The 27268-nt window shown below is 45.0% G+C and overlaps 2 protein-coding genes across 3 annotated transcripts in view; one reads left to right on the forward strand and one right to left on the reverse strand.

Moving 5' to 3' along the window:
• On the reverse strand, positions 1–5281 carry AHSP (alpha hemoglobin stabilizing protein). Its single transcript, XM_080911800.1, has 4 exons — positions 5090–5281; positions 775–843; positions 516–590; positions 1–280 (listed from the first exon to the last, which is right to left on the reverse strand). Exons 3-4 carry the CDS (start codon positions 588–590, stop codon positions 47–49), a joined length of 309 nt encoding a protein of 102 aa, XP_080767926.1. The 5' UTR covers positions 775–843; positions 5090–5281; the 3' UTR covers positions 1–46.
• RUSF1 (RUS family member 1) overlaps positions 4809–27268 on the forward strand; it is a 26348-nt gene continuing 3888 nt past the window's right edge. Inside the window, exons 1-9 of one of the 2 annotated variants that reach the window (XM_080911797.1) lie at positions 4809–5110; positions 5313–5427; positions 9328–9450; positions 12524–12569; positions 15201–15233; positions 15329–15434; positions 18694–18795; positions 26926–26996; positions 27083–27267. In XM_080911797.1, the coding sequence (XP_080767923.1) occupies positions 4817–5110; positions 5313–5427; positions 9328–9450; positions 12524–12569; positions 15201–15233; positions 15329–15434; positions 18694–18795; positions 26926–26996; positions 27083–27267 (1075 nt within the window). In that variant the 5' untranslated portion in view covers positions 4809–4816. The remainder of the gene's footprint in view (positions 5111–5312; positions 5428–9327; positions 9451–12523; positions 12570–15200; positions 15234–15328; positions 15435–18693; positions 18796–26925; positions 26997–27082; position 27268) is intronic. The other variant, XM_080911798.1, reaches the window with a different exon arrangement.

The following is a 27268-nucleotide window of genomic DNA, read 5'->3' on the forward strand; positions in this document are numbered from 1 at the left end:
AGCCGAGAGTTTGGAATTCTAAGACATGATGCCCTGAGCCTTTAGGCTATGAGGAAGGTGGTTTACTGCTTGGGGTCTCTTTGGACTTCAGAAAGGACCTGTATTTGGCTAGAAACTGGCTGCCCAAGGCATTCAGCTCTTGCTGAAGTTCTTTCAGAGTTCTGTCTTGCTCCTGCTGCTCCCCAACCAATTGCTTCTTGAAATAGTTGGTGTACAAGTTCACCCAGTCACTAACCACGGTCACCATGTCTTCTTCGGTAATAAGAGGATCATCGAAGACCTGGGGAGGAGGAGGGGAGGAGGGAGCCAGAGTTGGCAAGGGAGGATGTGGTCAGAGATGAGGAGTGACAGGATGGTTTCATAGACGCTTGTGTCTTTTTTGTTTTGCATCTGAACTCCCCATTTCCAGATATTTGGATCAATGCCACCATTACCCTTAGTTTCAAACGAACCTTCTCTGCCCTTCCAACACATACTCTCCATCTCTGTCCTTGAAATAAAGCGCAGGGGCTTACCTGCTGATCCAGTAGAACACTAAACTCCTTTTTTCCTGTAGAGATCAAATCTTCACTGGTCTGAAAGGGGGCCATCTGCCAGGGAAAGAAGGGTGAGCATTATCTCTTTTCTCCATGCCTGAATATCCTCCCCTCTCTCACCACTGCCACCCCATCACTCCTGTTAAACATCCTTCATATCCAAGAGGGGCGCCCCTTTCCCTAAGCCTTTCAAGTCCTGCTCTGCTCTGAAGTTCCATCTTCACCAACACGGGCTCACCTTCAAGTCCAACGGTGCTGAGCTTGCCTCACCCACACTCTTCAGGGTTTGTGTGTCCTCTGCACTAAGCTAGATGTAGGCAGAGTCAGGAGTTAGTTTAAGAAGGCAACGCCCTGCCTTGGGGTTCTGAAAGAGTGTGATAGCTCATCCTGGGTGGAGAAGGTGGGTGGTGAGGCTTCCCTGGAGTTAGAAAGATAGAGAGACCATAGGAGAAAAATAGATAAATGAAGACAGAAAATGTAAGAAACAAACCAGGAACATATGCTGCCCTTTCCCCGACAACCCTACAACCAGTCTCAAAATCCTAAGGAAACTAACATTAGGTAATGGGCACTTTTGCACCATACAAAATATGATGGCATTGCTTCTTCAATCGAGAGCTGCAATATTAATTACAGTTTAGAGTATAGTCTCACATTAGGAAGTAAAGGAAGGAGAATCCAGTCAAGAGCCAGTCCCAGGCTACATCCAAACACGACCCTGTTCTCAGAAAAGGAGTTTGTGCTCCATGTATCCTTATATGCCAGACACTTTTCAAGCATGGATTAAGTATTTATCGTTATAAAAATCCCTTTAGAAAGTGGACAATACATTCCTAATGGATCCTTTTCAATGAAATTATGTTTTTGCTTCAGTGGAGAGAAGGAATCTTTGAATACTTGCCACTATCTCCAAATAATGTGCAAATAGTTATGTACTGGACTGGCAGGATGGCTCAGTGGTACTTGCTTGCCGAGCCTGATGACCAGAGTTCAATCCCTGGAACCCACATAAGTTATTGACATCTGTATGTACACCATGGTGTATATGTACCTCTTTCCCTCCCCCTTCTCCTTCCCCCTCCCTTCCTCTCCTCCCCTCTCCTGTCTCTCTCTCTCTCTCTCTCTCTCTCTCCCTCCCTCCCTCCCTCCCTCCCCCCTCTCTCTCACATACACACACACAAATAAATAAATACATTAAAATAGTATCTGTTATTTGCTAAACCTGACTTAGACTGCTACACATGAGATCTGTTCAGGTCTCACCCTAACTCTATCTAGTATGCAGTAACATTGTTTCCATTTATCAGATTAAAAAAAACGGAATGCCAGAGAAACAATTAACTTCACCAAGCTCTCACAGTTCCAAATCTGCACTTCAAGTAAGTTTCCTGGGTGAATTCGGTCATAGAAAGTGGCTTGGAATTTTTTATTCTTCTTGGAAACACAAATTTTCATAAAAGTGCTGGTTTATCTCAGCTTTAGACAGAATCTGTTGGGGGCAGATATGGTGGCTTGGGTTGGCAGGGTACTCCTAGCCAAGGTCTGTGATGGAGCCAGCAGTCCTCGGGAACCAGAAGTGTACAGAATGGAGCTGTTAGCTGGCATCAAATGGGGGTAGGGGCCCAGTGACAAGAATGTGTTCGAGAATTCTGGGCTAAGGAACAATCACGTTTTATTTCTAATTTAAAGAAAAAAGTAGATGCTCTTGATAAATTCCTGCTTTTGGGCCAGTTCCCTAAACTTGACGGGAAGTAGAATGTGGCCAAAGTAAAAGGGGTGAGCTTAGAGAGAGACAGACCCCCTGGCATGGACCCCAACTCCACAGAGTTCTCCCAGTAGAAGAAACTCAAGAATCCCCCCCCCCATTATGCTGCTTTCTGATACTGTCCTGCAACCCTGGGTGTTCTTACCCACGAGCATCCGTAGGAGCTTTTTAGAAATAATATCCTAATTTGGGGAGAGCTGAAGGGCAGAGAACCAAACTGTCTACTTGCTCCTTGAAAAGGCCAACAACTTGGGGACAAGTACTGGGGTGAAGAAAGGGGCTTGTTTGGAAAGCCAGAAAGTCAAGGAAACAAAGAGGCTAACCCCTGGGTGTTTATATAAACTGTTCATATTTTGTTTACATAAACTCTGTTTAATAAAAACTGGCAGGTGCCAGGAAAGGCTTTATAGACAAGAAAGCACAGCCTCACGCAAGAAAAGAGCTGACAGCTGAAGGCATTTTAAAAATCAACCTCCTAAAGACCCGTGTTTTCCTGTGGCCCTGTTAGGTTTAGTTACTCTTCATTTTGATGTCTTTGGCCTTGGAAGGAAAGAGAGGTAAGCAAGTTTAAGTCAAATCAACCTTTTCTAGCCAAAATATTTTTTTAATGATTGATCTGCATTCGGAGTTGGGCAGAATTGGTCTAAACAGAAGATGGAGGTAGAAAAGGACGCAGAAATACAATGAAGGCAAAGATGATGTTTTTACTGCGTCTGGCTCTGGTTTCCCTTCCGTGCTCCTCCTCGTGTTCTCTAGTGAGCGAGTTCAGGTGAGCCACACCGAGGGCAGTGTAAAAAGTAGAGTCTGATGCATAATCACAGGAAGGAGAGTGAGCAGTGTCCAGAGACCATTGTGGAGAGCATGCTCTAGGGGTGGGGACACACGGCAGGGGTCCATTTGTGTTACTTCTTTAAGTGACCGCTCTGAACAACCACACAGTGCTTTGCTGGATGCGTTTAGGCTCCTTCCTCAGTTCTAGCCCCCTTCCATTCTCGCGAGAGCTTTTACCCTTCCTTAACAGCTGTCTACTGCTATCCCGTGCCTAATTTAAAAGGCATGATTTTCCTCTCTCTCTTCAGGTAACTGCAAGGATTTCCACCTAACCTGTACTGTTTCCCTCTTAAACTAATAAAACTGTCTTCAAGATTCCTGTCTATTCCTTTCCTAAATTTTTTTATTTAAAAAATTGTGTGTGTGTATGTATGTGTACGTGTGCGTGTGTGTGTGTGTGTGTGAGCATATCCATGTGTTTGCCTGAAGAGACCGAAAAGAGGGTGTTTGATCCCCAGAAGTTGGAGTTACAGGTGGTTTGAATTACCTGACAGAGCGCCAGGAACTGACCGCTGGTGTCTTAGAACTGAGAACATTTAGCCAGTAAGCCTCTAAATCCCTTTACTAACTAAAGAGCCTAAGAAGTTTCCATGGGAACCTCGGTTTCCCCAGTTACAAAATAACAACAAATGTTGGCAAAGAACCCTTCATGCTGCTGGAGAGAATATAAACGGCTGTGGCTGCTCTGAAAATCAAAAGGGGAAAAAAAAACCTGCCATATGACTACAGCTCTGCGACTTGTCGGTATACACCAAAGGACTCCATGTCCAACCGCAGAAATGCGTGTTTACTGCTGCAGTATTCGGAACAGTTAAGAAGCAGAATCAGTCTGGATCTCTGTCAGGAGATAAATGGGTCACAAAATGTGGAATTACAGTGACATTTTATCCAACCATAAAGAAAAATGAAATCATAACATTTGAGGAAAACGAGTTTAAGACTTTCAGAAAAACAAATGTCCCGTGTTTTCTCTCATACCCAAGTCCTAGATTTGGAATTGTGTGTGTGTGTGTGTGTGTGTGTGTGTGTGTGTGTGTGTGTGTGTGTGTGTGTGTTTGGGGTAGGGGCAGGTATAGGTCATGAAGTTAGAAATGGGACTTCGAGGAGGGAAGAAGGGATCTTAAGGAGAGTAGGAAGACAGACATCATGTGACATAAAAGCAGCGTGGAGGTGAGAGGGATTGGAGGGGTGGGTGGGTGTCTTCAAAGGCAAGAGAACAGGGAGGCGGGTGGTAAATTGGAAGAACAGGAACAAAATATGCATGAGAATGACATAATGAAGTTCATTAAGTCACAAGCTAATTTTAAATTTTTCAAAAACTATTGTCCTTTGGCCTCACAGCCCAAAAAGGCACTGCGGCCCAGAGAGGGATACTCCAGTTACACAGCTGAAAGTTTGAGATCTGAGTGGAGTCTCCACCAAAACTATTTCCCCAGGAAGCCATCTTTGCTTCTTCTGATTATTGGAATTCAGAGTCAACGGGCCCCATATTGCTCCTAAAGTCCAAAGAACTATAGATAGGCCAGGTGCAGTCCTGGGGTGTGTCCCTGGAAAGCAGGACACACAATAATCTCATTTCCGAAATAATAAAACATTATTGCCTCTCTGCGGCCACCGTAGCCAAACAGGAAATGTAGTTCATCCAGCTTTTTGCCGAGTTGGACAGACTCGCTGAGCTTAGGGAATGGCTGAAGCTGCGAGCCTGCGAGCGCCGCTGTGCACGGAGCAGTTCGGCTCCGGAGCCCCACGCGGCTGCAGCGCTGCCGCCGATGGGAGCCTACAGTGGGACGGGGCTCGGCGCTGGGGCTGGTTTTCTCGGGCCCCGATAGCGAAACCTGGGCAGCAGGCGGGTGGAGGCAGGGGACCCTGGGCAGCACTCACAGCTCTTTCGGGCCTCAGATCCGTGCTGCTGCCTCAGGGCTTCCCAGATAGCGTCAGCCCGGATTACCTGCCTTACCAGCTGTGGGATTCCGTGCAGGTCCGGGCGGCCGATTGTCAAGAGGGGCGGTTTATGGCTGGGGTTCAAGGGAACAGGTCCCTGCAAATCTGCATTTGCACATTGGAAGGCTAGGGTGCACTTCAGAGTCCTGACGGTTTCCCAAGTTCCACAGAACTGGTATATAGTACAGTAGGCTTCCTGCTCCTGCGATCCCTCCTCACTCCACTTCTTTTCTCTCCAGGCCTTTGCTTCCAGCCTCTCCGGCTCCCTAGCCACCCAGGCAGTATTGCAGGGCTTAGGGGTGGGCAACGCAAAAGCCTCAGTTTCAGCTGCCACGTCCACCTGGCTTGTGAAAGGTGAGCTGGGAGCCCTACCTGTTGATCTCCCCCCTGCCTTCTGTCTCTGGCCTCTTTCTTTCACTGTAAACCGTAGCTCTGCTGTTCTGTACTGTTCTGACTTCCAACAGTGGCTCTCTCTCTCTCTCTCTCTCTCTCTCTCTCTCTCTCTCTGTGTGTGTGTGTGTGTGTGTGTGTGTGCTGTCTAATCAGGTCTGCAGCCTGAATAGACAGTACACAGAAGCTGTGAATCTCCACGCCTAGAACAATATTCTCTGTCTATCTCGTCCATAGCTGGAATTCCCTCATCAGTGAATCAGCCTAAATGGCTCAACTTGTTATCCATGCAAACTTCAGAATCCCTAAATCACCTGGGTCCCTCATCCATAAATTAACCGTAATCCTGTGTGATGCAGGAGTGCATAGAAATTCGGTTTATTTCACGAAACGGCCAGCTTCTCAAGATGGTGAAAATTGGATACTTTGTGGGGAAAGGGGCATGTGGATGGTCCTAAAGTGGTAGTTATGGCAACGCTAAAATATATCCTGACTCCTCTGGGATACTAGATAGTGCTGGAGTAAGAGTAGAGTGACCATGTGCTGAGAGTATACAGCTTTTTGAGGAAAAAGAAACACCAGGAAATGCAAAGATAATTTAGCACCACGCCGCCAGAGAGTGAAGAAAAGGGAACTCACCACTTGTTTCAAGTTTAAGAAGCCCCTGGCTCAGTCTTCCTTGTTATTCCCAGTGGTATTAAAACGAACCTTATGGGTAGGGCAAGCACATCCTGTCCTATAGCCCTTGCCACCTCTTGGGTGAACGCCCCTGGAATCTGGAGATCAGGAGGTTCCTGCCTATTCCCGACAATTAGAATTGAGCACATTGTGACTGGGATCACCCCTTGAAAGAGCACGTCAGAGCAGAAGTGACCCATGGCTTCTTGTCCCCATTGTCTCTTCTTTTTATGATGCCATCCACCACCACCACAGCAATAGATGCTGGCAGTGTTTATTATATGCCAGCCTTTTGTGTTGCTGATTAGACCTCTCAGTAGCTGTGTGACAGGTAGTGCTGTTATCCCTACACTATAGCTGGGGAAATAGAGGTACCCAAGGTCACACACCTAGTAGGTGGTAGGGCCTGGATTTGAGCAAAGGTGATTTAGTTCATTTCACAGTATGACACTGTGATTACCTTGATCTTTTCCACTGTTCTACTTTAGCTAATTTTAAAACTGTGGTTGAAAACTGGGTCAGTAATGTGTGTGTGTGTGTGTGTGTGTGTGTGTGTGTGTCATTTCCAAGTATCCCGTTCTCAGCAGCATGTTGCTTATCTATCTCTACATCTAACAGTTTTTTAAAGAAAAGCTGAGGCCATTTTAAGATATGAAACATGCACATGAAAACCTGTCACCAGTCTTAAAAGACACCGTCTTAATTAGAAAGGATTTTACAAGCTAGTTTCCCTCGAGGGAAGATGTTTATAAGCACATAAGCATATAAGGTGAGATGTTTATAAGCATCGTATAAAAAGTACCCTTGGGGTTTCCGTTGTTTGTTTTCTTTTTGACATAGGATCTTCTGTAGCCCAGGCTAGCCTAGATCCCCTTGTACCACTGAATATAACCCTCCATCTTTACTTGGAATTACAGGCATGCTCTAATGTACCTGATCATTTTCAGACTCACATTGTCCTGGTTGGTTGTTTGGTTGGTTAGTTTTGCTTGGTGGTTATTGTTTGTTGTCAACTTGAAACAAGCTAAGGTCATCTGAGAAAAGGGAACCTCAGTTGAAAACATGCCTCCATAAGATGGTCGGAGCCCGTGGGGAACCATCTTAACTGACGGTGATGTGGATGGGCCCAGGCAACTGGGCAGGGCTATACTGGTGCAGGTTGTCCTGGGGAACAGCCAAAAGAGAACCGAGCAAGCGAGTAAGCAGCACTGCCCCTCTGCTTCTGCTGTAGTTCCTGTGTCCGGCTTCCTGCTGTTCTCCATTCCTGCCTTGACTTCAGTTGGTAGACTGAGACAGGCTATGTAAGCCAATGAGCCCTTTCCTCTCCAAGCAGCTTTTGGTCATCATGTTTTACCACAGCATTAGAACCACACTAATGCAATACTCTATTAGAGTGTGTTAATTATTGGAACCAACAATAGTAATATCTCTAGCAGCTAATATTTTATTAGCCTGGTATAGGTAGGGATTTTTGCCCTCTTGCATATAATGTGTCTTTTAATGCCAACAGTAGTCAGTTCAAGGCATTCTTCATTTTTCAAATAGAGAAACTCCAAGCAGACCCAATCCAGATGACTCTTGTGTCTCCTTTTTAAAAAAAAAATATTTTATTGAGAATTTAATATGTGAATACAATATTTACATAATTTATCCCCTCTTCTCCCTTCAGCACCCCATCTCCTAAAATTTATAGCCTCTTATTTTTAATTTTTGTTACACACACACACACACACACACACACACACACACACACAGCTCATTTTTCTTGGGATTAGATAACCTATCAGGGAGCACATCCCTGGAGAAGACAGATTCTCCCTTTCTGGGCAACTGTTGATTTCCTGTGGCTCTTTATGAGGGTTGGAGCCTTGTAAGCTTCCTTCTGTCTATGCTGTCATTTCAGCTGCTAACATTTTTTGTGTCTTGTTTAGGCAACCATATTGTTGAGATTCATGAGTTCAGCTCCTCTAACATACATAGACGGCACTGACTCAAAGCAGACATCCTGGTCCTTTGACTCTTTTTTCTGCTCTCCCCCCTCCCCCCCTTTCTGAGATACTCTCTGAGCCTTAGATGTAAGAGTTGTATTGTAGACGTATTGAAGCTAGATCAGTTGTCTATATTTTGAGTAATTGTGGCTTTCTGTAATGGTCTCCATCTGCCTCGAAAAGAAGGTTTTGTTTTGATTTTAAATGGGGGATAAGAGGTACTCATCTATGGGTATAGGAATAATTATTTAGAATGTAGTTAGGAGTTATACTGGTTGAGTGAAATGGAATGAGTAGTTTCTCCTCTAGGGACCATGGCCTCAAGGGGCCTGGGAACTGGGCTAGGTTTACAGTACTGGGCATGAGGGCTGGAGAGATGGCTTAGCAGTTCAGAGTACTGGCTGCTTTTCTAGAGGATCTGGGTTCAGTTCCCAGCACTTACGTGGCAGCTCATAACCCAGTAACTCCAGTTTCAGGGGATCTGGCACCCTCACACAGACGTACATGTAGGGAAGGCACCAGTGTACATGAAATCAAAATGAATAGTTTAAAAAGTAAAAGCAAACAAAAAAACAATACCAGGCATGGATTTCCTGCTACTGAGCAAGACCTACATCCAGTGAACTGGTTACAGAGTGTGGGTACCACCTTTGCATTTTAGGGCTCTCATATCATCCTGGTCGTCGTCCTGGTTTACAGGCACAGCTGGGTAGGACTATTGGTTGCTTTTCTTTGGTACCTTACTTCTTTCAGACACTGAGGGTTACTCTTCAGGAAAGAGGCTTCCAGGTCAATATCTACTCTTTAAGTCCAATGTCCAAAGTGTGTGGTTGTCTTCAGCAATAGAATGTAACCTTTAGTTTGTGGGGGTGTAACCAAGGTATGGCAAATCCTGCATTGTTTAGGGAGGGTCTCAGACTCCCCTGACCAACAGCTGGAAATGAGGTTCCTCATGCCTGGCAATGAAGTTTTTGTTATATAATCTATGGATCTTGGAGTGACCAAATAGTTTCAAGTAGCACGAACAACTTAACTATATTATATACACACACATATGTACTGTTAAGTAGACAGAAAATAATATGGCTTTTTCAAACATCTCATGTGGCTTTTATCCTCTTCCCTGTCTGTCCTTCTGTGTTGTCCTCCAGACTCCCTCAAGTCTCATCCCTCCATTTTCTCTATTTTTTCTTCCTAGTACCTGGTTCAACTGTTGACCTCTCTGGAGCCCCTCCTCTCTGGAGCCCCTCCTCTCCAGAGCTCCTCCTCCTGCCTCTCTCCCCCATCCCTCCACCCCCATTATTCCTTTTTTCTTTCCTGGGTAAGTTTGTTTCTCTTCCTGGCCAACTGATTCTAGCAGTACTTCCCAGTGGCATTTAGTAGTAGTGTGAGCCTTTACTTAGTAGAAAAGGTTAAAAAAAAACTATGCAAAGTGCTTAACATTTTGTGTCCCACTTGTGTTTTGTATTAATCTTAATCCCCATAAGTTTTTTCGGTAGACTTGAGTATTTTGGAGACGCACGTCTGGGAATATAGCAGAGGTGAAGCATTTGGCCATGGGTTCAATCTGGACATCTTCTGGTGGAACTTTGGGGCTATTGTATGTATATCAACTATAGATAGGGATCATTTGACTTCTTTTCCTACTTGTACACCTTTGATTTCCTTCTTGGTTTACTGTTCTAATTAGTGCTTTAAGCCCTATATTGAAAGGAGTTGGGATAGTACATAGCCTGTTTCAGTCACGATGCTGATGGGATTGCTTTAAGTGTTCTCTATTGAGGAAGATGTTGGCTGCGGTTTTGCGATGAGAAGCCTTTGTTACACTGAGGTATCTTCCCTCCTGTACCGCACTCTTTAACCCTTTATCATGAAGTTGTGCTGGGTTTTGTCAGAGGCCCTTTCTGCATCTTTTAGTATGATCATGTGATTTTTGTCTCTGAAGTCCATTTATATGCTTTTAATAATTGATTGATTTGTGTGTATGGTCTCATTCTTCTCTCTTCAGACCTTAATATTCTACTTTCTACTTCATCTACTTACACAATTTTGAGTTTTTCAATTCCATCTTACTTTCAGCGTGAGTTCTTCAGTATTTTTATCTCTCCACTGAATTAATATTTCAGATACTGAATTGTCTCCATTAGTGCTTTCTTGGACACCATTCAGGTATTGTCATCCTCCTCAGGTTGACTGAGTTGGTTTTTGAGGCTTTCGTAAGCTCCTTGCATTCTTTAATGCAGTTTATGGCTGTTCTTTTGTATTTGGTGTCCTGGGTTCATGTAGTTCTCACTGAAAACCATTTCTGGAGGGCCACAGGATTTGAGTGGGGATAGATTCTGTTGGCCTTTGCTACTGCTTGTGTTTTCATGGCGTGACCTAGATTCTTTGGTTTTGTGTCTGATATGAGATTATGACCCACCTTAGGTTGAGCCAACGCAGGAACTGCATGGACAAAACTAGATTAGGGACAACTTTTGAATGAGCTGCTAGATTGAAACTGGACTTTGATGCGTGGAGATGCTGTGGAGGTTGGTGGAGTCAGAGGACCTCAGCAGGCAAAGGTGGTGCTGTGTACTATACATCCAGACCTGGGCCTCCTAGAGTTGCAATGGTACTGGAATGGGGTCAAAAACTCACCAGGAAAAGGCAGTTTGCAGACTGTGTGTTCTGTTCTTAACTGCAACCCTTTGGCAGGGATTTTACAGTAGATTCGCATATAATTTGTGGACAGGTAATTACTAATTCATCCGTTGGACTAAGGAAGTCCTAGATCTTTAACTCTGCTAATTGTAAGGCAAAGAGGAGGTGAGAATTAAATTTCCTGCTCTGGTAGACAATATTGGCTTTCAGATAATAGGTAGGACATTATGCCATTATTTTACTGTAGTGCCACTTTCCAGACTGTGCTGAAGGCCCCAGGGACTGCCTCTATCGATCCACAGACCTCTCCTTGTCTCTGTCGAATGGTCCAGATAGGATATGAAACTAAAAGGAAGAGATGGAGCCTTCCCCAGTGACTCCTTCTGAAGCAGTAATAGTAATCTTGTGATATTCAAAATGACAAACTGGTCTAATATAAAAATCTAACATAAAATTTTTGTTTAAAATATAATGTCCTAGAAGGAAAGAAGTGCAAGTGAAAACTTTATAGAAAGTAGGATACCTATAAAGTCACCTATAAAGTCACCTATAAAGTCACTTTGTGGTTATTTCAGGTCCAGGCAAGGGACAGAAGCAGAGGTAAAGCAGCCTGGTTAGCAAAGTGTCACACATGTGGTATCATCTCGAAGACTGTGGTAGTGAGGGAAGTAGACCCCGTGTTCCCATGGCATCAGTCTTTCAGAAAAGCTGAAAATATCATTGTTATAAAATGCTCCAGTTCGTTTATGTATCTTCCTTGAGATTCAGCTGCTTTGTCTGTGAGATAGAATGATCCTTCCCAAACTTACAGGATGGTTGATAGTTAAAGTACTCAGGTGTCCATCAGAGTTCTTAGACACTTCCTTTAAGCCCGAGGTTCAGCTTACCTTGGGCACACATGCTTACAGAAGGCACACACGCATGGAGGTTGTGCAAGTACAACCTTCTCTTTACATTCTCCACATAAGGATCTCTGCCCTCAAACTCAAACAAAATATCATCCTCCAACTCTTCAGTCTGTCTTTTCCAGTGCCACTGTCCCTTCCAGCTGTCTGATTCTAAATCATTCCTCCTTGTAATTCTCTTGCTAGACCTAATGGCTGCTGTCTCCACATAGGGGACAGGCTGAATTTGCAGGTGTTTTGTGGGCCAGACAATTTCACCTTTTGCAAAGCTACCCAGTTCTACCATTTTGTTACAGAAACAGCTATAGACTAGACAGACTTTTGAATGCTTGTTACCAAATAGATATTTATTCCTCAATGCTGTAGTTGCAGAGCCTTCTGAAAAGCATAGTGTGCTGTATGTAGTTTCTGTGAATTAGTCTTTGATACACTATTAGGATACTAAGTATGTTGATGTGAATTGCTGGCTCTTGTGGTTTTCACTACTGTCTGATATGCTACCGAGTAGATTGCCTAAGATTTTGTGTATCCCCTTATCTCTAAACATTTGCTTTATCTCAGGCTTTTGTTGTTAATAGCAGCATTGCCGAGGAGACAGTTCAGCGTGCACAGAGCCCATCTATCGATGCTATAAACTATGTTTCTTGTCTAATCTGTACACAGTGAGAATCTGCAGACCTCAGCATACCCCTCAGCACTAAATCTGTCTAGAATTTATCATACTAGATGTTTTTCCAAGTGCAACATGACCTGAAATGAATCAGCTGGTTTGGTGCCAGCGTCTCCTTGTCCTGAAGCTCCTGACTTCCTTTCTTACCCTTATGGATGCTTTCTTTTCATCCCCAGATTCAACTGGCATGTTGGGCCGCATTGTTTTTGCCTGGTGGAAGGGGTGAGTTTGTTTCTCTTCCTAGTTAACTGATTCTAGAAGTACTTCCCAGGGGCATTCAGTAGTGGTATGAGCCTTTCCTTGCTAGAAAAGATTCAATTTAAGCAAAGTGTTTAGCATTTTGTACCCACTTGCATTTCGTATTAACCTTGGTCCCCATAAGCTTTTTGGGTAGGATTGAGCTTTTTAGAACATCTGACCTGCCATGGGGAAGGCCCTGGGTTCAGTCCCCCAAACTGAAAAGAGGAAGATGACAAAGACACCTTTCAAGATCTGAAATACACCTAGAAGAGGAAAATTCTTTTCTCATTTCTTACTCTGTAAGTGTTGGGGTGAAGCCTTTTCTCTTTCTGCAGCATCAGGATGGTTAGGAATGAAGAGCACGGGTGTGTTCAGCAGCTCCACTGTGTGTATATTATGCCCTGCCTGGAAGGACTCCCTCTCCCTCTTGAGAGGTTTCAGAGGAAGATCTGGAGCTAATGGCGCAGATTCTGGGCTGGACTACGCCGCGGCATCTGCTAACACTAAGATCTTAGTGAAACTGCCATTCGGTGCTTATGCATGGGTCAGAGGATAACTGGCTCTGTAGAATGGAGGGAGACAGGTGGCCACCTGCAGTGCTATAGAACAGAACATCCTAGGCCTGTGTAGTAGTAAATATTAATAATAGTGGAGATAGTACCATGCCATGCTACCTCCTGTCCCCGGTGGTCTCTCCACCTCCATGGCTAGCCCCATGGCGGGTTGATGCCATGCCACATGCCAGCCCCAGCAGCAACCACCCCTCACAGCTCCCCTCACAGCAGACTCTGTTTACATCCTCAGCATCCACCCCCTCTGGTTACAGTCACAATTCCCAGGAACCTGGTAAAATCAAAACTCTGGAAGCTTGTAATTTATCAGATTTATATCAGTAAATTCTCACCCCACAAAAATGTCCACACAATAGACTCAGAGCCAATTGACAGTGATATAAACTGCCCACCTAGATAAGACAAATTTGTAATGGATTGTAATAATCCATCCCTTAAAAGATATTCATAGCTACCCGTGGCTATTTGAAGCCACACAGGTCTGGGTGATCCTTCTCTTCTCCATCTTGGTTTCTTCTCCTCCTATATCTCCTGCCTCTGAAAAACTCTGTGCCCGCCTTTCTTTTTCACTGCCCAAGCACAGGCCTTGCCTTATCTTGTGCCTGCCCTCACCTGCATATAGACATCAACCTACAGGCCTGGATTTCAGAGCCCAGCATTTCTCTTGGTCTTCTTTCCACCTACCCATTGTTCTGTGAGCCAAGAGAGCCTGCACTAGCTGTCTGTGACTGCAGTTATATTAAAGTAGATACTAAGCAGTCCCAAGTGTATGAACTTTAACCTAGTTACCTTTGAAGAAGCAAATTAAAAAGGAGAATGATCCAGGAATAGCCTCTTCAAAGGTTGCCCAGGGAGTGGGAGAACCATCAATAAACAGACTTTTTCCTCAGAGCCAGCAAGGGGGAGATACCCAGCACTCACTGAAGATGCTCCCAGCTAAGGACCATATTTCAGGCCACTGTGAATGATGGAACAAAACACTGGTCAGAGAGGCAGATACAAAATTACCTTTCAGGAGAGCTTCATAGTGAGTTTCCCCCCTTGCAGTAGGAGACCAATTAGGAAGGATATAACATCCTGCCAAGGGCAGCATGGCCAGGCTCCAACTGAAGGGAACAGGCCTTCCCTTCCAAACCCTGGGAGGAGCGAGGTGGGGAGAGGAGACAGCCATGTGCAGTGCAGTAAAGGGAGGCAAAGGGAAAACCTCAAGTCTCCCAAACAGCAATCCGACTTTCATGGATTTTTCAGAGGCATGGCAGCAAGTTCCACATCACGTGACTTAGTTGGGCCCAGTCTATTGCTAAGGGAGATGGAACCAGCACTAGATTGGGCATGACCTTACCTTGCAGCTGAGCTGGGAAGGGTTACAAGGCCTTCCTCACCAGCTGTTAGCATAGAAGCTACAGGAGGGTGTGGCCTGGTTTCTGGGGCAGTGAAAAGCAGCTAAAGGCTTCCTGATATAGTGACAGGAAAGTGTAAGAAAGGAACCTTTCTGCTTAGGACCTCCAAGACCAACTCACAGAGGGACAAAGGGCAGGGAATAAGAGACAAAGACAGGAAGGAGATAGAGGACTAGGGAGAAGGGGTATTTATCCTGGAGGACAAAGGACTGCTTCTGGACAGAAAGGAGACAGGCATGGCCTACAGGAAAATGGCAGTACAAGGGGAAACCCCATGGTTAGGATGAGGTGTTTAACTTTGATTGTGCATCTTAACTAGGTGAGCCAAAGGAAGGTTGGACTTCAGTACTTTGATAGCTTGTCTTTGGTGGTCAGCCTCAGGAGGAGGAAGTGGCCAAATAAGGGAATGGGCCTTGGTGTCAGCTTTAGGAATGCAATAACAGTTTTTAGCAAGGCAGAGAGGGAATAAGGAAGCAGAGCAGGGGCTGCCAGAGCCATGCCTGCACGCTCGAGCTGGCCAGAGCTCTTTAGTATAGTTCTACCCAAGCCCTTTAGACCTCACCTTGACCTAGGACAACTCCCTTATAGATTACAGCATTTTTCCTTTGTTCTAAATTGCAACAACCTCTTACCTTCAACAGGAGCAAATTGGACTGTAATGCAAAGCAGTGGAGGTGAGAAGGGAGGGGAGGGGGTGGGGGATGGAGGGAGAATCTACTGTAATAAAAGTCTCTTGTTTATGACCTCTAACCTCTGCTCCTTCCCGTAGGCTCTTTGCCGACATCCTCAATGATATAGCCATGTTCCTAGAGATTATGGCTCCGTTGTACCCAATCTTTTTCACCATGACTGTCAGTACCAGCAACCTAGCCAAGGTACCCACCTCTGGGACACTTCTGATGGGACCTGAGATCCTTAACCATGCTGTGCACAGCTTACCTGGACCCTGTACCGGAGGAAGTTCTAAAAGGGGGGAAAAGTCCGTATGTTCCTACTCAGACACAGACGCGTTTCTGATCCTCCTTTGACCATCACAGTCCTTGTACATCAGCCAGCCTGTGCAGGGCGATGTTGGGACACACTGGTAAGGGCGCTCTGAGCTGAGAGATGAAGGCTGGTTCAACACCAGGATCTAGGGGCTAGCTTCTACCGCTTTTCATCCTTTAGTATCTACCGCAGGGATGACACAGGCCACAGGCTCTCCCATCTCTAAGGGAAATGACACACACAATTACACAAAATATCTATGGGATTATAGTTCTGAGCGTACCAGGTGGGGAATGGTCTTGTGGTGTAGAAAGGCCCTACCTGAGGCTAAGTCCTGAAGAAGGAGAGGAGTTTATGTTTCTAGGACCAAGAAATCACACACAGCAATACCACAAATCATCACTGAAGCAGATGTAAGATTTCCCTTTGTGGTAGGGGTTCACATGCCCTCACAGTGCCTTCAGTTGAGGAAACAGACCTAGCAAGGTCAGGGGACAAAAACAAACAAACAAAAACAAACAAAAAAACCCACACAACCCACTACAGTGAGGTGTGCAGAACATGGTAAAGCTCCAAGACTCAGTACTGGGCCCATCTCAAAGGCTCGTCTGTTTAACACCACATCCAATTAATATTTCACCACAGGGACTTTTGGTACTTGGGGTAAAGCAGTCTTTTTTGTTGAGGGACAGGCAGTAAATGCTGCACACACCTTAACTTCCACCCCTGCTTTTATTATCAAGGTAGGAGACCCCAGAGAAAACATTGCTGTAGCTGTGGACCAGGGATTGTGACATCTGGCATGTCCTCCAAATTCTGCAGCAAACTCTGCTGCTGAGACCAGTGTCTGTCAAATACTGTCCTAGAACAAGGCACCGTCTTTCCCTTTAAGATCCCTCTTGGCAGAGTTTCCGTCTGTGAACAGCACTCCACCCACAGCTGCAGCAGTCAGAAACTGGCTGTCATCCTTACCGCCTTGCCTCCGCTGTCACCCACTCAGATCTTTGCAGTTTTCTTCTTGCTTTCCAGCATCCCCCCCACATGGTCCCCACAGTCCCCATGGCCCCCACAGCCCCTCTGCTGGACAAATTCTTTCCCAGGTAGCCTAATTGCTCTGTAGCCCTTCACACAGCCCAATATGCTCTTGAAAGTCTGTTGTAAAGGGAACTTTTATTTTCCTGTAGTAATTGTCATGTCCCAGGCTCCCTGCCTCTGTCTGCTGACCTAGACCTAGTCCTGGAAGCTCATAGCCTCCAAACAATCTTATCTAGGCCTAGAAGGTGTTCAGCCTCTGAGACTTACAGCTGAATACACTCACCTTTTCTTGTTCTTTCTGAGCTCTGCCTGGCTGGTTCAACTTAGCTGTTCTGGCTCAAACTCCTGTCCAAGCTGACTGATTCAGTCTGGCTTTTCTCTCAGCCTCTGACTTGCTCTGCTTGGCCTCAAACTCACTCTAGGAATCTTTTCTAATCTTCTACCTCCTTGTCATTCATTCTCTTGCTCTCTTGCTTGTTCTCTTTCAACCTGTCTCTGTAAAACTCTCCTGGTCAAACTGCCTTCTCTCTCTCTCTCTCTTTCTCTCTCTCTCTCTCTCTCTCTCTCTCTGTCTCTGTCTCTCTCTCTCTCTCTCTGTCTCTCTCTGTGTCTCTCTCTGTCTCTCTCTCTCTCTCTGTCTCTTCCCCCCCCCCTCTCTCTGCACTACTCCCTTGAGTAGCTTCCCTTTCTTCTCTCTTCTCATGAGAGTTGGGCACATCCTATTCTGTCAGATCTTTCTGCTATCTGTCACTTTGTCTGCCTCTCAATTAGACATTGCTTTCAAACACGGCTGCTTCCTTCTTCAAGCTGACTCTACCTTCATTGTCTGGGATTAAAGATGTGTACCACTACGTCTGTACCTAAGATTTTCTTTATTGAAATTTGCTCTATACCAGGCTGGCCTTGAACTCAGATCTGCTTGCCTCTGTCTCCTGGGATTACGAGCATGTCTGTACTGCAGCCGGATCACACAGACCTAGAAGGTCTTTGGATGTGATCTCTTGCCAGAACAGCCTTCTTCTGAATTCAAATTTCTCTACAGTCAGTGGGCCAGCAAGGTGCTGGCAACAAGCCTGTCAGCCTGAGTTCAGTTTCTGGGATCCACAAGGCAGAAGGAGAGCAGGGGTTCCTACAGATTCTCCTCTGACCTCCATGTATGCATCAGCACACACACGCACGCACACACACACACACACACACACCTTTTAATTAAAAAATAGTAAACGTAGAAATCACATTAGGTTACTTATCTGATTCATTGCTCTCTGAAAACCTTAAAGGCTTCCAGTTTTCTATTTGGAACCAGGCTGTTCCCTGCCAGTCACTCGAGCCTTGTAGCACTTTTCTCTTGATCTTGAATAAATTAGTTTCTCCACCTTTAGAGCTATACTTAAGCTTCATCAAAAAAAGGTCTGATTTTTATCATAGCATATTGTTCTGTGTCTGTCATCTACAAGAGACTTGATGATCAGAGTTATCAGTGACTCTAGCCACTATCTAGAGATCTCGGAAGAGATGTAAGTACATTACATTAATCCAGGGCTACTGGAGTAAGTGTGGATCTACCTGAAGTGCCCAGCGGAGCTCAGCTGGGGCAGGAAGAAGAAAGGACTTGTAAGGAGGTAGACTGTAAGCATGAAGTCGAAGACCAGACTGGACCTTATTGATCAATCAGGGCGAGGATGCAGCCAAAGCAAGTCAAGGAGATGGGAGGAATGGCTTTAAAAAGATCTCTGCTGGGCACACCCATGTGATTCTATCATATGGAGTCTGAGTTAGGACTATTACAAGTTCTAGGACTGCCTAGGTTACATGACATGACGAGACCCTGATTCAAAAAGGGCAAAAGATCTTTGGGGAAAGGAAGTTGGAATTCCCTACAGTCAGGGTCATAGGATAATAATGGTTGACAGGACTTCCCTTTTCTCTTGGAACGTTAGGAACATGTACCTAAAGACACAGGAATAAGAGCTAAAAGCCAAGGACTGTACTAGTGTTTGCTGGAGGGGTGGTGCCACCGGAGACCTGCTCTTACCTGGCTGGTGTGAGTTATTTATGTGCTCACCCACAGCACTTACTGCCCTGACCTTCACTCTTCTCTTTCCCACGCAGTGCATTGTTGGCGTGGCTGGTGGGGCCACTCGAGCTGCACTGACCATGCACCAGGCCCGAAGAAACAATATGGCAGATGTGTCAGCCAAAGACAGCAGCCAGGTGAGCATCAAGCGTAGGGAAACCATGTAAGGTAGGGGAGAGTCCAGGACCGGCCACAGCTTACAAGTACAGAAAGAGGCCTCTGAGTGCCCCCGGGAAGGAGGTGAAGAGGAAGCATATAGAGAGAAATATAAGTGGCCCTGCTCTCATTTGGTGGGGTTAGCCATATCCCCACTGTGGAAGCTGGATGCCCTGGTCACTTTGGGCAAGTGAGGCATACCCAGCATGTGAGGTTGTTAGGATGCCAGCCAGAGGCCTCCACTGAGTAGTTTGGAAGGTCCTTGGCCCAGTGCCCCCACTTCCAACTGAGGGCGTCTAAGCAGAATGGGCTGGGAGGCATAGCCTGAGACTGGATTCCATAGGTCTTAGATTTTTGTCCCAAAGCTCTGTGCTAAGTGCTCTCTAGGTTTCTTTATGTAATTCACACCCTGTAAGGTCAACACTATTATATTCCTAGTCTCACTGTTGAGGAAAGTTAGGCCTGGGAAGGTCCCAGAAATGTGATTTTGCTGTTGTTTACTTGTTTCTTCTTTGTCGTTAGAAACTCATTCTATCCAGTCCTGGCCTAGCCTTATCTCACACTGTTTTGCTCAGTGCTCATAAACTAATATTTGTAAAGCATTCATCACATGTTAAGCGTGTCCTCTCCATGAACTCATTCAGTCTTTCCAGTGTTAATGTACCCACTGTGACCATTTCACAGGTAAGGAAATAAGGGGCAGAAAGGCTCCAAGTCCATCTAGCTACCCTTGTGCAAGCCCTCCTCTCAGTGAAATGGTTGGACCAAGTCAAACAAGTAAAAACCAGGCCCTTCTCTCCAGCATCTCCCAGTTTTTCATGTTAGTTCTCCCTAGTTCCCAGTCCTGCCTCAGCCCCCAAGCTCTGTTTCTGTAGAGCTTCCTCAGTAAGGCAGAAGTGCATCATGGGGCTACTCAGGCCATGTGCTCAGTCCCATAGCTGGCCCCTGCTTTCTGCAGGGCAAGTAAGGTTTCCTTTGGGGGTTCTTAGTCTCATTAATAAAATGATTTGGAAACTGACTCAGTGTGTGCAGGGGGGCACGGGGAGGAAACTACTAAAATAATCACTTTATTATTCCAGAAAGGTTTTTATTATAGATTAGAGAGAGAACAGGGAAGAAGCAGACTGGACACAGCCTGGGCTATCTTTGAGAGAGCTGAGAACAGGAAGGAATAGTGGAGTTAGCAAGAGACAGAGAATAGCAAAACAGCAAGAGAGTGATGGCGTAGCAAGAATGGAGAGGGTGGGGGCATAAAGGAGCCAGCGTGCTATTGTGGGGGCCAGCGTGCTAGTGTGGGGGCCAACATGCTAGTGTGGGGGCCAGCATGCTAGTGTGGGGGCCAACATGCTAGTGTGGGGGCCAGCATGCTAGTGTGGGGGCCAACATGCTAGTGTGGGGGCCAGCATGCTAGTACGGGACCAGCGTGCTAGTGTGGGGGCCAGCGTGCTAGTGTGGGGTCAACATGCTAGTACGGGACCAGCGTGCTAGTGTGGGGGCCAACATGCTAGTGTGGGGTCAACATGCTAGTGTGGGGGCCAGCATGCTAGTACGGGACCAGCGTGCTAGTGTGGGGCCAACATGCTAGTGTGGGGGCCAGCATGCTAGTGTGGGGCCAGTGTGCTAGTGCAGGGCCAACATGCTAGTGTGGGGTCCAGTGTGCTAGTGTGGGGCCAACATGTTAGTGTGGGGGCCAACATGCTAGTGTGGGGCTAACATGCTAGTGTGGGGGCTTGGAAATGTGTAATAAGTACTTGTTAGTAGGGACTTCTACCAGAGGCAAGAGAAGTGTTTCTTTTGGAGGACAGAAAACCTGTTTCACAATGTCCTGAGAAATTCTGGCTTTTTTTTTTTTTCTAACACTAGAAATCCTTTTGGAATCCAGTTTTCACTCTTTTCTGACCATATGGACTGCTTGGGACATAACACTCAGTAGGAAGCGCAGGAATAATTAAAGAGATAAGAGAAATAAATACATAACACAGATTAGGTGGAAGTCCCAGTAGCCTCCAGAAGGAGGGATAGAGAAAAGGTTAATGCCTTTTAATATGGAATAGAAATAGCTTATTAAGAGAGAAAAAAGCATTCTGAAGAGTAGAAGGGGCTAGCAAGTTAATAGAGAGTCCAAAAGGTATCCAGCCAAGCAGTGTGTAGTACAAGGTCTTTATAGCCCCCTCTTGTCTGTACCTTGAAGGCTTTGTTTCACATATGCTGTGTTAGGTGATACCAGGGTGAGGAAGGACAGAGATTGTCCATGCAAAAACCACAGCTGTCATCTTAAAGGAAGTAAAAGACAGTTTATTTTGGAGCCATTTTAAATAACCATTGCCCAGGAACACAGAATTAGGTGGTTCTTAATTCCATGTTCCAACATGGAAGCAATTTCATGACATTTTTATAGTTTTACAGAATAAAGACACACATCAAGGCAAATTTATAATACATTGGTGGATATATCAGAGAAAGCTTAACAGGCAGTTTTTAAAATGAACCAAAGTACATTAAGTGCTTGGGAAAAGCTAAAGGCTCAGGGCTAAATCATTGTCCCAACTTTTAGATTATATTAATAGCAGAGCCTAGAGGATCCCCTCTCTGATGAGGGGACTCACCACACCCTAAAAGCCAGTTTTATTTTCCCAGTGTAGGATGTTTAAAGCACTTCCAGGTCAGAGCTGAAACAACTAAGCAGCAGTGTTGGGCTCAGCCTGCTTATTTGATCCCCTTTTCATTTTAAACTTTAGTTACAGTATGAATTAAAAAGAGTTGTGGTTAAACTTGGCTGTTTTAACTAATCAGATCATTTACTTATAAGGCACTTTGGTTCTGTGAACGCAAGCATAGGAGAACACATGGTTGTATGTAAACATAAAGCCAGATTGTCCACTGGACCATCTCAGGTTAAACTATTAATTAGATCACATTATAATAGCATTAGCAATTCTTTCAATTAGCAGTAATCATGCCTCGGATAAACCTCATTGACTACAGTACTTTCACTGTGCAAAGCTAGCATTAGCCATTCTTATTCCAAAATAAATACTCTTTTGCAGATATGATTTTTGCATAAAGTCTGACTCCAAGCTCACTGGGCAGGCACCCACCATTATGGGACTTTCTTTAAACTGGACAAGAACCTAGAAAAGCTTGTATGTAAAAGAGAACAGGGGTGAACTGGCAACAGATTCTGCTTTGTAACGACACAGTTCCAAGGTAAAAATATAGGTTTAGAAATGTAAGGTATTCATTATTAATGAATTTAATGGATTTAAGAACATAGACATCTTGATTATATACAGAGCAAGGTTACCTATATTCTGAATGGTATTGTTGCCTTATATTTAAAAAAATAGCATTTAAGGTTTTAGGAAGTAGCTTATAGACCCAATGATACCATTTTAATAGGTTTTAAGAAAGCAAGTGAGAGCCTTAATTTATGTACATATAAGGCCTTTTAATATATGCTTACATATGGCTTAAGGTATGCCAAGACAAAAAGTAAATTTAAATTTCTAGTGTGAGGCATATTTAGTTGTAACATCTTTAATAATAACATTTATGGTTTTTATATATGTATATACACACATATACAATTATTTAAAGTGCGTAGAACAAAATGGATGAAAGAAAAAACCTAAGTGGTCCATGGTACTTACTTATTCTGGGAAATTTTAGGGACATACTGAGTTCCATCCCTTATTGTTCTACCATAGATACAATACTTGGAAGTGCCATCACTTGGAAACACATGTGACACAATTCCAACCAGGTGTTCTGAAGCCAGTCCCCTCTCTGGCTTTGGAGGGAATAAGATTAGCTCCTGAGGAATTTGCTAGGCTGCCTGTGTCTGTGTCAGAACTTTCCATCCTGAGAAGGTGGGATCAGGGGTGGGTTTTCAGGTCACAGATGTTGAACATCAAAGGAGTAGCATCCAAGAGCTTAGATATGTGAGGTCTGAGATTTCAGTGCCATTGAGTTCTTAGAATAACATTGTAATTTGAGTTAATCAGTTTAGGAATGATCTTTGGACCTTTAGGGGAAAAAGGAATCAGCTTGATATGAGGAAAGCTCTCCTTTGGGAAGAGGAAGGAGGGCACTGCTGTGAATTGGGTTTTTGTAAGTCACCATAAGACAACAGATAATCATAATAAGACACAGATTTAGATGTAGCCCGCTGTTGTCTGGGGACTCTCCAGAGACACTTGGTGTTTTTTTGTTTGAGGGCATATGATTGAAAAGGTCATGAAGCACAATCACTCCTGAGGGTCCAGGCGTTTCCCTAGCCAGAAGCGCCATAGGCACCGGATTAAATGGAGACTTTTCTCCTTGAATGCCCAGTAGGACCGCAGATCATTGCCCTTGACCTTTACAAAGTAATTCCCGGTAGGGGAAGGCAGTTAAGTTTAAGATTTATCTTTTGGCCTGAGTTTTCATTTACCTAGCTTATATTGAGGCCAGAGAGTACAGTAAAATACCAGCCTCTCTTTCTTTGTGTGTTAGGGGCTGTGTCCTAGCATGTCACTGCAGCAGGTGTGAGGACAGAGGAAGGGCTGGTGTTATTGGTGGTTGGGGTGTGGCCTGGGCGTTTCCAGGTCCTTGGCTTCTTAGCCCAAGAACTGGAAATAAAGATTCATACGGATGTGCACAAGAAGCAAGTTGATTTTCTTTGGAGTTAAGCCATCCAGATGAAAACAAGATACACTGTCGTGATTGACAACTAGCCACATGAGTGAAAATACTCAAGGGCTGCAGCTTGGTGTTTCTTTGTATGGGGCCTAAGGGAAGGAGCTGGTTACTAACAGGGATAGTGTGTGTTGTTCAATATTTTGATTAATAGATTAATTGTTTCCCTACTGTGTATATCCTTTCTCATAATGCTTCCAATTTTAGTTATAGGCACATTCAATTATATATACATTATATGATTAATAGGAGATTCCTCCTAAAAGTTTACTGAAGGAGACAGTTTGCCTTACTGCAAATGTACACCAAACCAGCTCAGGCCAGATTGGCTCTTCTGTTTTTTATACCTGGTTATGTTAGGAGTATATTTGATTGGAAACTGTCTAAATTTGATAGTTACCAGGGGCAGGGAAGCTCAGTTTTTCAGAGATAGGATACTGGAAGCCCTGTGCAAGTCAGGAATGGCAGATTTTTGAAGTCATAGATGCAGTGTTTGGAGAGAGTCTGTGCGTAAAGCATATGCAGATAAAGGAGCCAGACTGCTCAGTGCATTATAACAAGAGACAGATATGCATAAACCAAAACCAGGTGGGAGCCCTGGGCACACAAGAGCCTATGGAGTAAAGTGGAATGTCCCCTGATGCTACTCTGGGCCCATGGCCAATCTTCCTGTCTTTAACTACCCAAACATCCTTGGGGAAACCAACAAGTATAGGCCCAAAGGAACTGGAGACTTGGTTTGTGTTCCCCTCCCCCTATATATCTCCCTCCCTCTCATTCCAAAGTACCTGGTGCAGATCCCTGATTCTAGTGTCTCAGAAGTGTCTTCTGTGCTGAAGCTGAATACTGTCTAAACAGTAAACAAAAATGGGGAGACGGGAAAACCGAATGAGCTCAGAGCTTGTGGTTTTAAGTCACTGTGCAGGTTAAAGTGCAGAGGGTGTGGTGTGTTCTGTTTGGATTTTACTTCTAGGATATTTCAGGGGGGGGGGGATAAATGTTTTCTGGTTATGGAAAGACATCTGAGAGGTGAACTGTAGAAGCCCAGAGTCACTTCAGCTGCAGACTTAAGTCTCCTGAGTTGCATGGGCTCAGCACCCATAATCCACCATACAAACTGCCCAACTCTGGACTTAACCTTGCCTAGTGCCAGCCACTCTTTAGTCTTTGACTCCACTGTGATAGAACCCCAGGCTGTAAACCCTTGTCCCAAGGAGAATTGTTTCTGTAGAGAGAAGAAATGTGAGCTGGGAGGCAGTAAGATTCTGCAACGGTCCATGTTGACTTTCATTTTATCATGTGGTGGGGTAGTGAGACACAGGAAGACCTACTATTTAATAATACATGTAATTAAGAAGGAAGAGCATTTCCACCCTGATTTAATAAAAGAACACTTGGATACAGACTCAAGGAGGATAAAAGGAGGGGGAATAGGCACTGCATAATGTAGAGTTTGGGGTTCCCACTCTTGTAAACTTTCAGACCTTGGAGGATGATCAAAGGGACCTGGGAAGATGGAGTTAATTTTTTATAGAACCATAAGAATATGAATTGACTATAAACAGGACATAAAGTTAAGATAACAGTTAAATACACAATGTCTATCACTATCAAGATTATAATAAATATAGCCTATTTCTGCCAAAAAAAAATCTGGAGACCCAATTCTAAACTTATTTACCAATGAGATGGCAGTATTTGGTACGGGCTCAGTCTGATTATGTAGATCTTATAAAGCAAAAGACATTACCAGAATTATCAGGGATATACAGACAACATTTTGTTTAAATGAAGTTGTTAAAAGAGTTGATCTCAGTTTAAAGCCTCAACAATGCTTTTGTGGTACTGCCATCCTGTAAAACTCACCTGCCTGGGCCCCACCTACCTGAACCCTTGGAGTTAGGCACGTAGGAGGTGGTCTAGCATTATAAAGGAAGCAGAGGACAAAAGGGATGTAGAGAAGCCTGGGAAGGGAAATGAATACTGGCAGAGAGGGCAGCCTGTGTCACAGGGACCCTGATGATGACGCCTACATGATTCTGTGGTCACTGTTGCCTTCACATATCCTGTAGCCCAAACACCACCTTAGAAAGTCAGGCCCACTAGGAAGAAGGTGCTGGTTCTATGTCCTCAGAGTAGGCTCTACCATCACAGACGTCCAACCCTTATAGCTGCCATGTTTGTGGACACACAAGGATCTGAGTGCTGAGCCTCAGGGCCTGAGGCAGAAGAGGTTAAAGCCTGGAGCCATGTTTCAGAGGGAATCTCAGACAATGGGTAGCTGTCTTCAGAGGCGCCTCCTTGGGAACCCTTCCTGGTTCTGGCACAGTACAGGGGAACCTAAGGTTCCTGTTAGAGATTCTTAGCCTCATTAGTGAAAGAGTTCAGAAACAGCCTGAGAAGGAAAGCTCAAGGATAATTATTAGAGCTTAGAAGAAAAACACAGTACAAGTGAAAACACCTAGCAGCTTCTAGGAGGGAAGATGGGGAAGAAGTTATACCTTTTAAGTTAGGCATGGAATCAAAATAGATTATTTTAATTATTCCACTACCAGGAATGGAAGGGGCTAGTGAGCCGAGGAAAGAGGCCAAAGGCACCCAGCTAAGCCGTGTGCTCTTTTACAAACACACATGCCCCTACATCCCCACCTTTGTATTTCTCTGTTCTAAGAATGCGGTTTGTTAGGTGATGCCAAGGTAAAGAGGGACCCCCATTATCCTCAAAACTTGGCTCCTTTTACATTGGTCTTGAGGCAGTTTTGCTCAGTTCCTCCCCTCACATGTTGTCCCAGCTTCACATGGCTGCTTGACTGTCTTTACCAATAAAACAGGCTCCTGAGCCCCTGACGACCTCCACCCCTAGCTTACCACTCCTTAGGCAGGCTTTAGTCCCCAGGCCTTTCTCCTTCCAAGGAAGGCTAGGAGCAAAAAGAACTCATGAGCCTCAGGGCTCCTCCATGCCAAGACCAGCTTTCCCCAGAATCCTGACAGCTAGGAAGCCCAATTGATTCTCTTGAATAATGTACTGGGGCAGCAGCAGGGTTTCTTTCCCTTGGGATGTCTTCATTCTGTCTCTGGTTACATTGGTCCACAAGCAAAAGGTCAAGGCCTGTTCCTTACCTTCCTGGGGTTCCTTGTTTGCCAGTATTGGATACCAAACAAGAAGGGACCCACCTTTTCCAGCACACTGTAGAAAAGTAGTATTACCCAAGGGCATTCTGAGAGTATTGTGTCTACCGAGCAGAGGAATTCCCAGCATCTTTTAAACAGCAGCTCACTCACCAAAACATTAAAAGTGTAGTTGGCACTCCCATCAGGGTAGGGAGCCCTGGGTGGTTTTTGAAGCCCTAAGGATTATAATAAAAAGCACTGAAGGCTGTTTTCCCGGCTTGACGGGAAGCCCTCTAATGCTCAGCTTCTCTGCTATTTTCCAGGAGACAGTGGTGAACCTAGCAGGGCTTCTGGTCAGCCTTTTGATGCTTCCTCTGGTATCAGATTGCCCAAGGTAAGCCGGAGAGGCTATGGCTGTGGTGTAGATGCTCAGCTCAGCCTCTTTCTGTATACATTAGCTGCCTTCCTCTCTGGCCCCAGCCTCAGCCTTGGCTGTTTCCTCCTGCTCACTGCTCTCCACATCTATGCCAACTACCGGGCAGTCCGAGCCCTTGTCCTGGAGACCTTGAATGAAAGCCGCCTCCAGCTGGTCCTAAAGCACTTCCTTCAGAAGGGAGAGGTACTTGAGCCTGCTTCAGCCAATCAGATGGAGCCATTGTGGACAGG

Source organism: Micromys minutus, assembly GCF_963924665.1.
Source record: "Micromys minutus genome assembly, chromosome: 2".
NCBI lineage: Eukaryota > Metazoa > Chordata > Mammalia > Rodentia > Muridae > Micromys > Micromys minutus.

Excerpts from the sequence above, each read along its gene's own strand:
- AHSP (XM_080911800.1), bottom strand. The coding sequence starts at position 590 with ATGGCCCCCTTTCAGACCAGTGAAGATTTGATCTCTACAGGAAAAAAG. Across the intron at positions 281-515 it reads GTGTTCTACTGGATCAGCAG|GTCTTCGATGATCCTCTTAT; the intron begins GTAAGCCCCTGC and ends CCTCCTCCCCAG.